At 32.4% G+C, this 14,237-nt stretch overlaps 1 protein-coding gene across 4 annotated transcripts in view; it reads left to right on the top strand.

Annotated features, from left to right (window-relative positions):
* The window catches only part of Epha5 (EPH receptor A5), a 332,221-nt gene that overhangs the window by 259,602 nt on the left and 58,382 nt on the right, over positions 1 to 14,237 (top strand). For 2 of the 4 annotated variants that reach the window (XM_027947325.3, XM_027947323.3), the window contains exon 8: positions 702 to 804. In XM_027947325.3, the coding sequence (XP_027803126.1) occupies positions 702 to 804 (103 nt within the window). Of the gene's footprint in view, positions 1 to 698; positions 805 to 14,237 lie in introns of all 4 variants that reach the window. The other 2 variants (XM_027947324.3, XM_027947322.3) reach the window with 1 other exon arrangement.

Genomic DNA, 14,237 nt, shown 5'->3' with positions numbered 1-14,237 from the left:
GAATGTGAATGTCAAATGAAAATTATTTTTTCTATATCCATTCTTTTTCAAAAAGTGATGTAAATGAATATAATGAATAGTATAGGCTTCCTAAAGTTTAAAATTTCTGCCTTCATAATTTTCAAAAAGTAACCCTATTCATAAAACATACTTCATGATTATATTCTGCTAGACATAATGTTGTTAATATTATATTTTTAATATTGCTATTTTATTTAACTTTGATGAGGTTATAGTCACATTACTTTGGATTTTCAGAGAAAAAAGAATAATCTACTCAGAATTTTTTTTCTATAGAACAGTGGCATCAATCTCTAGAAATGTCAAATTGCATATACTTAATACCGTCCTATTTAGATTAAGATGTTAAAAGTTATTGAAGATGTTCCATTTTATCTTGTAAATCTTAGGTCCCTCAATGAATACTATGCAAACAATATACATTCATTTTTTATGATGACAAGGAAATAGTCAGTGACTTAGTAATGCTTTTGAATTTCTATTTGGAGAGTAAATATTTTCTCCTGAAGATGCCTTTTCAATTACAGATTTTTGAGAAGAGACATTATGGGGAAACCTTGGCCAAGGGTGTGTGAATTGCTTAAGCCATGAATTGATCACTGACTATTAAGTAGGTCTTACTTTGAATACATATGATCACTTTAACCACAAGCTTCCTTTTCTGTGTCTCCTATCAGCAGTTGCAGCCTCCAGTGATCAAAGCCAGATTCCTATAATTGCTGTGTCTGTGACAGTGGGAGTCATTTTGTTGGCAGTGGTTATCGGCTTCCTTCTCAGTGGAAGGTAAGATAGGAAGCTGTGATTCTGAACTTTTGCAGCTGATCTCTTCCTTACCTTGATCTGACCATTTGGCTGTTAGGCACATCCCAACACAAATCAGGCAGCAGTACATAGGTAAATAACTTCAATGTATGATGTATTTCTTAGGCCTTGTCTTGTCCATATTAGTGCTAATTTTTAAGCACACAATTTCTCTTTTTTAGGTATGTTGTCTTCATAGGAGTAGTATTATCTTGTTATTGCTTCTTCTAGTATTAATAAAACTCTATCTGTTCTTCAAATATAGATTTTTTTTTAATTCTGAATTTTTTTTTCCTTTCAAATGTATATGTCTTTGCCTGTTTCAATTAGGGTTTCGGAAGATCTATGACTGTTCCTCAGAGATTTTTGAGGAATAGGGTTACTAATTCTATCAAGCAGATATTCTGGCAAATAAGCATTTGGCAAAATTTCTGAACATTTTCAGCGACTACTTTTCTTTTCAGCTTCTGCAGGATTTCAACTTGTGTACGTCAATCGTGTTATATACTGACTTGGAGTGAATTGCATTGAGTGTTGTATTAAGAGATACATGAAATACATGAATACATGTATTTCATGTCTACATTTTTCATTTTGAAATAAAAGAGGTAGATCCCAACAGGAAGTTTTCTAGAGGTGCTTCCTGATTTGGACTAAGTATAATCAACCTTCCTTAAAAATAAAATATAAATAAGTAAATAAATAATAAGTAGGCTCTATTCCTATAACAAACATTTTTATATTTCCATCTTTTTCATGCAGGCTATTTTTTAGGAAAAGATACTCAATAGTGAGAGCTGTCCATTTGAAAATTTATTTTGGTATTGTGTTTGATCATTTTAGAAAAGTTGTTGAAAGTCTTTATGGAAATATTTAAACCTTACAAAAATGTGCAAACCTAGTAATACTAGAAGGTCAACAAAAAAAGTCAGAAAATCAACTTTTCATATTGACTTTGTTACTGTTCTACTCATATACCGTTTATTCTCTATAAGCTGTTCAACTCACAAAAATACAGAATTAAGCATTTTTCAATATACTGTAACCTGTGTCCTGAAAAGATTTATGACTATATTCTTAAAACCAGGGAAAACACTTTGTCTTCATAATATTGCTAGTCCCCTTGAACTTGCTTTTTCTTTGTATCTGAAAATTCTATTTTTTCTAGTTCTTGTTCATTTAAGTGTTCAAAGTTTTCTAAAGACTATATGTTGTAATCCATTGCTTACTTTTAATGTTAGAAAAGTAATTTATGCATTTTCAGAACTTCTAAGAGAGAGTCAACTTGTGTTCTGGTAAGAACAGATAAGCCCAGCCAAGCCCAACCCTGGGCTCTCTTTTGTCCCTCTTATCCTCCCTCTGAAGATACCTGAGGAGAATTCCTAACTAGTGTCCTTCATTTCTGGAAAATAAGCAGAGTTACCCATTTTTGTTTTTTTTTAAACTATTTTTTTGAAAGGATAACAAGTTTCACCAAAACAAAAACAAAAACATAATCAAATAAATCAAATGCACTTGTTTTACATAGAATTTTTTTTTGCATGAAATTTCCAGTACTTAATCTTAGATGCATAGGAGACTAAGGCAAGAGGATCACAAGCTGAAGTTCAATCTGGGCAACTTGGCTGGATCATCTCAAAATAAAAATAAAAAGTGCTGGGAATACGGCTCAGTGACAGAGTATTTCCCTAGCATGAATGAGGCTCTGGGTTTGATCCTCAATAACAAAGAAACTTTAAAAAAATTACTGTGTTGTATTGAATGTACATTTTTGGATTTTAAGAAGTTGTGGTATGATAGACATGTCTGTGCTATTGTAGTTACTTTTCATGGAAAACTTATTTTATTCTTGTATTATATACTTACACTTATTCCAAACCTCAATGATATGGTTCTTTGAGGACTTTCCCAGTTTCACTTAAGGTAATGAACTGGAATTTTTGTCTGGACATACTCTTAGCCACCTTGTACTACCTAGATTTTTCTGAATTAACCCAGTTAACATTTATCAAATAAAAGGAAAACTAAATGAAGATATGGCCAGAACCTAATACAAATTTGGGAAACCTGAGTTCTAGTAAATTATTGACAACTTCCTTCCCTATTAAAGGTGTAAGGTTGTGGAATTATTTATGTTTCTTCCTCTCTCTGCTAAATCATGACTGATAAACATACGTATAAAAATAATGACATGAAGACTATCTTCTTTCTTTGAAATATCCACTTTTAGTCTCTTGAATAAGATAACATAATCAGGTATTTGCCTCTAAGTAATATATTTTTAATTAAAAATAATCTGATTTTTCATTTGTAATATAAATAACTTATTTTCATTGTAATATATAGAAAAAAAACTGATATCACTTTTATGTTACATTCATTGACAATTTATAGCACCATTTGAGCCCACAGAAGATATTTCTTGAAAATACATATTCACTGACAACTTGTATCTTTATTCAGACCAAAGAAATAATAATTGTAGGCTATTATAGCTTGAATAATGTAGAACTAATCTATTTCAAAGAAAAAAAATCAATTTTATAAAATTCTAAAATATACTCAAGGATGAAAAATAAATAAAATTTAGAGATTTTTCTAATCTTTTTAGGCTTAAGATGATTGTGTTTAAGTGCTTAGGGAATCTTCCTACCTAGATGCAGTTCAACACAACATAGACAAGTATTAATCTTGAGGAAGAATGTCTAATTTTGAAAAATGGCAAAGTGATAATATATTTTAAAGTTTTAAGTCTTGCTTAAAAGCATTTTTGGTAGAGTTCAAAATTTTCTTTTCACAACTTTCTTTCCCATTAATTTTTAATTTTTTTTTCATGATATTGCAAAACATTTGACATGGCCTCAACAAACTAAGTCTAATAACCCTAGGATGATTACAAATTAAACCTCTTGATATTTTCAGCATGTTGTAATTGTTCTTTGATCTTTCTCTTTTATTGGTATTGACCTTGAACATTGGTAAGTTTCTTATATCCTAATTTGGTGGGTTTTTGTCCTTTTAGATACACTATTATATATATACATATGTATATCTGTATATATGTATATAATTTGTTTAGTCAACCTCAACCAGTTTTTCTTAGATTTTCATCTCCTCAGTCTTCAAATTAAATTTTTCAAAGAGGATTTTGCTGTATCTTCCCCTTTCTTTTTATTTCCTTCAATTAGATTTACTTTTTTTCTTTGTGTTTGTATATCAAGCTGAAGGTTGAATTCTGAATATTGATTACTAGATGTTCCTTATTCTAACGTAAAACTCATATTAAAAAATTAAAACACCTTCTAGTGTAGGGAAAAGCTTTCTTCCTTGAAACTTGTTTGATATAGACTTTATGGGATTAAACATTTTCTAATATTGTGTTTCTGATCCCTTATTTATCCTGTTTGTGAATTTCATTATATCCTAGGAAATTTTCAAAACTTGATCTTTGTTTTCAATTAATTTCACAGATATACTCAGAGGCAAAATACATACATATTACACCCATGTACTCCCACCTATGTTTGCCCATGCTCTTGCACATAAACAGCAAACACTTCAAGATTTTTCCAATCTTCAAATTGGAAACAACAACAACAAAACAAAAAACAAACAAACAAACAGGAAACAACTTATGAAGTGGAGGAAGAAGGATTTCTTTTTATTGCTTGTCCTTGGACATGATTTTCAGACTTCTCTCGTGTGATTTTTATGCTATGATATTTCCAACACAATAACTTTAGCCTGGGAGGTGTCTTAATGCCTATAAAAAATATTATTTTGTAGGCAAAAAATTTTCCCTTGTTTGTCCTAGTCATGTTCAGATCTTGTACTTGGACTTAAACTGCTAACTCCTATCTCCTTCCTATTTCCCATTCAACAATAGAAAATCATTCCATTGAAATATCACAGTTTCCTGGGGCAAAAATTCATCTGAAGCCCACAGACATTGTATTTGGAGATTATGTCAACCATGTCAGAAACTGTTTTAAACAAGTAGTTTTATATAAAACTTTGATTCTTTTTTTTTTATTACTTGAATATAACATTAACATTTTGTCTTTTAAAATTATTTCAAGTCTGTTGAATTAAAACATCTTGTTATTTCAAGTTCTTTCAATTAAAATAGATGTAAGTGACATGGTCTTCACAATCATCCATTACCCAGATTTATTGAGCACCTATTATATAGGAACACCTAAATAAAACTTGTGCACTGAGATTAAAAAAGTAATGTCCTTTCCTCAAAATGTTTTAATTTTATTGTAGTAGTTTTATGTGTTGAAAGAATTTCAAAGAACACAATTAAATGGGGCTAATGAAAAGATTTTTTTCAATAAAATTGGAGTAATTCTCTTTATGGTAACATTTTTTTCAATTTTGTCCAAAATTATGGTCTGCTCTACTTTGAGAAATATTTGACTTCTGATTATATACCTTGAACAGCTTGCATTTTAAGAAAAAAAAAACACAATCGTTTGAGAGTAAAATTTCTTGGCCAAGGAAACATTTTTCAAGTTCATTTGAACCTGAATAAAATAATTATGCAGGTGTTTTGAATGCTTAATTAGGCAAGTGCCAGAGCTCTGCCTCCATCTGATAGTAAAGTATCACACTTTCTTAAGCAAGTGCTTTTTAAAGGGAATAAATTATTCCTAAACCTTCAGAGAATCCCCTTTAATGCAAGTGGCGGGGTAATAATGTTAACAATAATAAGTATAGTCTAACATCAATTATGCATGACCTATTACAAGGTACTGTTCTAAGGGTTTTACATATATTTCACAACAATGCCATGGCTCAGTACTCTGTTTCTGTCTCCGATTTATAGCTGACAAAATTATCTTCTTGCTCTTCCTTGATTATTTTAAGTAAGGTCCTAATTTACCATCCCTGCCTTAGCTCTTCCTGCTGCCTAACTCCTTTGCCCAAAAGAACCACAGGACTCCCTCCTTGTTTTGTTCCTCTGCTCAGTCTCATCCTGTCCGTTGCACTCACTAAAATTATTATTCATGATTCCCTCCTTTGCACACCACAATTTTTTTTTTTCATATCTTTTGCTAGTTTTTGGTCTGACTCCTCAACTAGAATATAAGATACAATATGTCAAGGCAGAAGCTTGTATCTCTGCTTCTGCCCCCATCTCTCCCACCTTGAGAAGTTATTGGAGGTCTGGGACTTGGATCAAGCTCTGACTTTAGGGACTTTGCTCTTTACTATTATATTTCCACTGACTTGTAATAAACTTGTGAATTCAAACTTTCCATGTAAAGTATCTGATTCTCTACTGGTAAATAAAAGAGTATTCACCTTTAAAAAACTTTTAGACTGGTAAGTAATGAATAATTTACAACTTAAAATTAATTTCAATTAGTATTTTGACACTATAAGAAATGAAAACTACATTTGGTCTTGGTGAATCTCCCTTCACATTTTATGAGAAGAGGATACATGGTAAATTGTATTCTAAGTCACACATATTAGATGTCACCAACTCCATAACACTTGTGATTGTATAGAGGCTGGTTAATTTCACTTCTGCATACCCCTGAAACTCCACCCCCTGCACCCCCCACCCCATCCACCTACTCCCTCCTGCCACCACCACACACACACACTCAGCCCTACCATAGGTGTGGGTTCCAGTAAGTGTCCAGTAGCAGCATGGCTGGAGGAGTGAAGCTGGGCACAAGCCTCTGGATGATGTGCTTCTCACTGCTTCTCCAGCATTATCACTGTGTTTTTAACTTATTTTTATTTTTTTGCAAATGACAGAAAACAAATTCAAAATGGCTCAATCCGAAAGAGAATGATAGAACAAGTAGCTGAATAGTTCGAGAGATTAAAAAAAAAATTAAAAGTACAGTCACTGATAGATCTAGGTGCCAATCACTGATAGATCTAGGTGCCTGCTGTGCAATTGGAACTAGCTTCCTGGCATTTCACAGTAATTAAACCTTGCCCACATGTCAAGACCCATAAAACTATTACTTCTAACATAAAGCCTTCCTCAATACCTTTAGTCAAAGCATTTCCTCCTTCCACTAAAGTCTTAGAACAATATTAGTATTCCTCATAGAATTTTTAACATTTTCAACCATAAATTACTGGGCTTTTCATAAATATCTTCTTCCTTCTGTCCACCAGTGATTACTTAGAGGATAAAAACTTCTGTGGCTCTCCTACAAAACCTAATTGAATGAATATTTCATATTACCGAATTAAAGATGAATTGTGCATCAATCTCCATTTGACATGATTTGTTCATTTTTTCCTATTAATTTTTCCTATTAATGTAAAATTGAAAAACTTTGGAATTCTTAGCATAAGCATAGTAGGTTTTCCCACCCCAAAATATGTATTCTTCCTAAATAGTAAAACATCATGTCATCACAAAATAAATGTTTTGATTTCAATAAGTATAGGAGTTTAGAAATCTTCCTTAGCTTATGATGTTCTTTGTTTGACATGTAGACATTCTAAAACATGTTTCACCTGGTGTTACCAAACAGCGGTGGCTTTTATAAATACTGATGTAAGTAGAAATATTTGTATTTTTTTACTGATTCTCTTCATTTGACAAGTACCATAAATACACTGATGTATTTAACTTCACTAACTCAGCAAGAATTATGTAGTTTCCGAACTTGATAAGTTTTAGTAAGAAAATGTATTCTATGAAAAGATTTTATGGTACTATTTTATTTTACAATAATAATAAACAAATATTGGTAATCACACAGCAAATCACTGCGTTTAGAAAAGAGCTCATTAAAAGTAAATCTCAGTGGTTTATGAATTAGCAATAGATGTGACTTTAGAAAACTGTAATAAATCCAGACGTGTGTATTGATTTGAAATTTGAGAGTTGTTATCCCGTCTATTTTCTCATGATTACATGCTTTTTTCTTCAAAGGCTCGGAATCAAAAATAATTAGAGAGCAGATCATAATTTATTAATGACTGGCAAGTGGGGATCAGGGCAAAGTAATGCCAGGAAGGCTAGGAGCATAGCAACAACTAATTGCCCACTGTGGGAAGCAAACCATCCTAGGAAACAGAACCTAAGAGGGTTACTGGCTCAATTGCTCAAGACTATTGGATATCCCACCTGCAATTTCTCACAGATCAAACATATATCATCTCTGTAACTCTCAGGAATTATATTGAGGCCAACATTTCACAGGAAAAATTTTATGGTACAGGAGACAATAGGCAATCAATATCATTGATGTGCAAAGATGCAAATTATTTTAGTAAAAATAGCTAGAGACTCATAGATTTCAACTAGTACAAAACAAACTGCAAGTGAAAAGCCTAAACCACAAGAACAAAATACACTTTTTATCTAAAGCTCTATTTGCCCAAAGCTCCTTTTCTAAAAGTATGTGATCCCTATCTGAAATAGAGAGCAGGCAAGCATGCCAGAAGATGCTGGGCTCTGGCGAAAGACCTGCCAGGTTTCTGGGAATTTCATTACATCTCTTGGAGGCCACAATTTCACAGTCTCTCACAGGAACCTGATACCCAGCTCCACAGTGAAAATCAATATCACTGCCCTATGCCAAAAGGTAGTACATCTATTCAACAAAAGAGAGTAGTTGATTTCCTGAGCCATGTCTTGTATACTCATTACTGAGAAATAGAGAGAAGTGTTCCAAATGATTTTGAACACCAGCTAAAAGCCACAAGTGTTCAAAATCTGTTCTCAAAAGACTTTACATGAACCAAAAAGCAAATGAATGTTTCTAATAGATTAGCAACTCAGTTTCCAGTAGCTGAATTATTTATTATGTCATGCAGGAGGACTGACTTCAGATGCAACTGGTAACTGTGATAGTTATAATGCTACTAAACCTGTTAGATCCCAATGGTGTTGCTTAGCAAAATCCATTACTGTCTCTCATTACTGTTTCTTACTCTTCAGACATATTACTCTCTCAGAAAAGAATGGTACACTTTCACTCTGATCTTTAATATGTATTTGCTCTCAATATTAGTTGGTTTTTGTCAGATCAGTCGGGGCATATCATTTAGGGCCTCCTTCACTGCTATTTTTCTTAATGATCTGTTATATATATATTTTTTCCTGTTTGCAAGGTCTAGCATTGGAATCCACATATCCATAATAGTGATTGTTGAGTTTTTGTTCTGGGGTCTTTCATGTGATGTCAATCAAATATGGTCAGAAGAGGAAACACAAATGAAGCTCAAGAAAACAGAGTGAATGAAGGCTCACATATCCTTGAAACAGAAGGCACAGCATGGCTTGGAGGACCACAAGAAACACTAGAATGTGACTATAAGGCAGAACGTAGAAGTGAGGGGAAAGTGTTGGCCAGAGTCTTTACTAGAGTTTCAGTAGGAAAGTCAAGGCAAAAGCAGGGTACATAGTTTATGACTGGCTAGTTTGAATAATTTTGGCAGACTTTGGCTCATAATGATGTCTCTAATTGCCTCGAACCTGAACCCAGAATGCTTAAGGGAGAGGAATATAGGCTCCTGAGGTATCCCAGACAGACAAAGGGAGGTGTGGGTCCAGACTGATAGATTTACATATCAAAAGTATGCTCCTGACTAAGCTTTTTGCTACCTCTGCGAATTGGCTACCCTGGGAGGGGTAGTCTTTCCCTGGTGAGGAAAGGTTTTAAAGATTTTTAAATATCACAATGTACAGAAAGTTAAAAAAAAAAATAAATAAAAATAAACAATGCAGTTCTCTTGGGCCAGTATAAATTGAAAGGCAAGAAATTTAAGAAATACAGTTGGAAGGATATTGTAGTTTTGGCTGTTGATGTTTGTTTATCTTAACTACTTTCTGTACCCTGTTTCCATTCTGGAAGGCAAGATATTATCAGGTTGACAAGTTGGGATTGCTCAAAGTCAACTACTCTCTTTTGTTGAATAGTATGCCATGTACCCCAAGTGAAAATCACTGTCAGTTCTGCTTCTGTGCAACCACTCATTGCATTGTATCTCCTATAACCCCTAATATGGTATCAGATTGTATCTTGATTGCTTCCTCTGAGTTCCAATGTATCTTTAAAGGTATGATAAATGGCCACCTCCTTAAATGAATCTCCAGATTTTCTGAAATTATGAAGTCATCCTGCTGCTCCCATTTTCTCTAAGATTTTTACTTTCTATAACTTTCAATGTTTTTAGCATTGCATTTATTTTTATTTTTATTTTTTTTAATTTGTTTATTTTTTAATTTTTATTGTTGGTTGTTCAAAACATTACATAGTTCTTGATATATCATATTTCACACTTTGATTCAAGTGGGTTATGAACTCCCATTTTTACCCCGTATACAGATTGCAGAATCACATCAGTTACACATCCATTGATTTACATATTGCCATACTGGTGTCTGTTGTATTCTGCTGCCTTTCCTATCCTCTACTATCCCCCCTCCCCTCCTCTCCCCTCCCCTCCCCTCTTCTCTCTCTACTCCCTCTACTGTCATTCATTTCTGCCCTTCAATAGACAAATGGATAAAAAAATGTGGCATTTATACACAATGGAGTATTACTCTGCATTAAAAAATGACAAAATCATAGAATTTGCAGGGAAATGGATGGCATTAGAGCAGATTATGCTAAGTGAAGCTAGCCAATCCCTAAAAATCAAATGCCAAATGTCTTCTTTGATATAAGGAGAGTAACTAAGAACAGAGTAGCGGGGAAGAGCATGAGAAGAAGATTAACATTAAACAGGGATGAGAGGTGGGAGGGAAAGGGAGAGAGAAGGGAAATTGCATGGAAATGGAAGGAGGCCCTCAGGGTTCTGCAAAATTACATACAAGAGGAAGTGAGGGGAAAGGGAAAAGCATTGCATTTTATAAAGTTAACATGATTAAGCTGATTATCTAATTTCTTTCTGGTTCTTACTTTATTTTAGATATTTTCTCATTAAAAATCATAAAATAATACAAGAGAAAATGTAGAAAGAAAATCAATCACACACATACCTCCAGAAGCAATCAACATAAATATTTTCTCACATACAATTAAGATATTATGCATAGTTTTGTTTTCTAGTTTTAACTTAACATTGTGAAAAAATTCCCTGAGTAACTGAAAATGTTTTAAAAGCAAAAATTTAATGGCTCCTTGATAACTAGCATTTCTCATGTTCTCACATCTTTGTTATTTTAGAGGGCTCATTTGTATTTTATTACTTCTTTCTTTAATATCCTCAGAACAGATTCATATAATTCAAAGAACGGGTCAGTATACATGTATATTTTTAAAATCATTGACATATACTGACAAATGACCTTTCTAAGTCATTATTTCAATTAACATTCAACAGGGCATGACATTAACTGGTAGTTCACAACCTAGTCAGTCTTCACTAATTTAATAAGTGAAAAATGGTTCTGCATTTTTAATTGTTTGTATTTTTATTTTTGAGATTTAATAGGATCATTAATACATAAGCAAAAAATGTTGTCCTTTGTTATTTTATTGCCTGTTTTGTCAATTGCATGTATTGATCTTTCCCCAGTAAAGCTGATGGGATCTTAGCACTTCATGTAGTAAAGATATATCATTAGAAGGGTCCAATTTTATTTGCATTTCAGTAATACTTTTTTGCATGCCATTAAAAAATTAACATTTACATTGAGATTTACACTAATATTTTACATAGACTTATATCATTACCTGTTTATCACTGTTCGGGGGCTTTTACTGGATCTGACCAGTAGCATAAACTAAAATAGTATGTATAGAGATATTGATTAATGTATGGGCTCTGGGGTATCAAAGTTACTTTACTAATTTATCTGATTGTTCTAGTTTCATATGAGCCTAAATATGATGTATAAATATTCTTCAATTTATGATCAGATGAATTCCTATTGGGGATTTTATAGTTAAAACCATAAATATTTTATATAGGTACATTTTTATGACTACTTACACATACATCATTTATGCACAATTACATGTATAAAGCAATTGTATTCATAATTAATCACTGTTAGGTTATATATATTAATATCATACTAAAATTGTTTAAATTTAATACCATCATAATATTTAATTTTAAACACCTATGGTCATTACCAGAATTTGTTATTTTAATATTTCTGTCCAGTAATAGTAAACAAAATATACTTATATGAAATTTAATAGATTAGTATGAAATGTAACATTTAGCTTTCTTTTAAATCATTCTCCTAATATATTCAATTTTCTTATGATTATCAAAAGTACAACATTTTGTATTTTTATCATTTTATTGTACATCCACAATTATTTTTTATTATTTGGGAGTTAAATAGTTAAATTAAAACCTTAGTCCATGCAGTTTCTCCACCTTAAAAGTTTACTGCTGATAAACACAATTCAAATATAGGAAAATATTGCATGATCATAATGAAAGAAGTGAGAAACATTAAAAATTACACAATTGGCTTATTTCTTTGATGTATTTTCTTCTCTTTTAGGATCAACTCATACTTTTAATTGACAAGTGAATATTTAAAAAAACATTTTATCATTGCTGTGTTTATAAATAGTCTCTTTTCTTAAGATACAAAAAAAAAAAAGCATCACATTTTTGCACCTTTGCCTTCACTTTTTCTTTCTACTTTTCTTAAAATAAATTAAAAACTAAAGTAGCTGAGCCCAAACAGGTTCATCATGCTAGTCACATGCTTTCCTCCAAGAGGCATCAGTGACAGTCTGATAGACTACATTCAGCTATAACATGCTTGGGAGAGAAAAAGTTTCATGGAAGAAGCTTATAGTAATTTTAGGCTCCTAGAAATGGAGATACTTGGTGTTTGCTCATTGTGGGCATTAACCTATTGAGAAAACAGAACAAAATACCTGAATCAGTATGCGCTTTTTCAGTACTATTATTTGACTAGAAAAAAACTAAGATGGTTGGTTGTAAAGGTGAATCCATGCATTTTTTCTTTTATGTAGCTAGTGAAGATTATCTCTTCTGTAGAAACAAACTGCAACTATTCAAATGAAAAGAAACACAAGCAATTTTTTCAGAGCTTGCTGTAGAAGGATCTCAGCCAGCATCATTTATATTTGGCAGACACTCAGAACAGCCAGAATAGTGGAAAGGCTTTAAAATAGAAAAAAAGGAAGGCTTCAAGCATGCCCTGATTGGAGGTTTTTAGAATGGGAAAGGTGAAAGTGGGCTGGCTAGAGCGAGGTCTTCCTGAGTGATTTGGCTTCTTTTGGTTAGTCCTAAATTTGGATGTGAGAGACAAAAAGTAAGGAAACTGCAGTTATTAATTAAGTTTCCACCATTTTATTTTATTGCTACATAGGTTGGGCTTCCTGATCTAGGTTCTACTAAGTACTCTGAGTATTTAGAACAAATTAAAAAACAGATTAAGAATATGAGATGTGAGTATCTCTGCCTGAACAAATACAAAAGTATTGTGACAGAAAAAATAAATATGAGCTGTACCTTGAGGATGAAGAGAAAATTTAAGAGTTGGTTGAGAGGATCTGATGGTGAAGGCATATAGACAGGGATGCATATGGTATATGTGGTTTTCTGAGTCCTTAGTCCAGCCTGCAAGGCCTTCCACAACATCTCCTGTGACACTCCGCAACCTCATAACCCATTCCTTCCTACTTCATTAATGGCATGAACTTTCTCATATATGAACTGATTTTTTAAAAATAAGGAAGTTAATTGGCATACACTATAGAGTATAAAAGAACATTCTAAAATAGTGTAGGTATTCTACCATCTCTCAAAACTTCAGAGGGAGCTCTCCAGTCATCACTAAGTTCCATACTATAAATTTTTCTCTATACTACTCCTGCCTAATATAAAAAAAGGTAAGATTTTAAAAATATGTTTCAGATTTTAAAATTTGCTTTGGTTATTGTGGAAGTGGTAGTAGTATTTGTGGTGGTGATTTTGTTTTTCTAGAGCTAATGGTAAAGATTCTTATGAGTAGATGTATCTCTTTTTCAACCTATTGTTGAATAGCCAATTATATAATTTCCAGGAATTCTATAATTTTGGAAGGTATTTATGGGGAGATCAGAGAAGAAAATATACCTTTCTAATTAGAATTGGCTCTTGTAGGGCTGGGAATGTAACTTAATGGTAGGGTGTCTCCTACCATGAATGAGACCATGGGTTTCAAATAGGTCCTGGTTTATGTTATGTGTAAAGATGTGTAATGATATACATATATGATATAAAATAAATTTAAAAAATTAAAAACTGAAACATCTTAGCACAAAAAGTTTTATCATGATATTCATGAGGCATACATGTAATATATAAATATATACATGAGAAATATCTTTCATACAAAATATTCACCACTTCTTGAAGGTTCCTTCCTGATAACTCTGTGGAGAAAATTGAGTATGCCTTCAAATAATTTTGTTGAAGTCAGTGGTCAAATAGGTAAGAAA

This window comes from Marmota flaviventris, chromosome 7, assembly GCF_047511675.1.
Source record: "Marmota flaviventris isolate mMarFla1 chromosome 7, mMarFla1.hap1, whole genome shotgun sequence".
NCBI classification, from domain to species: domain Eukaryota; kingdom Metazoa; phylum Chordata; class Mammalia; order Rodentia; family Sciuridae; genus Marmota; species Marmota flaviventris.
This window is presented reverse-complemented; position numbering and strand designations above follow the sequence as displayed.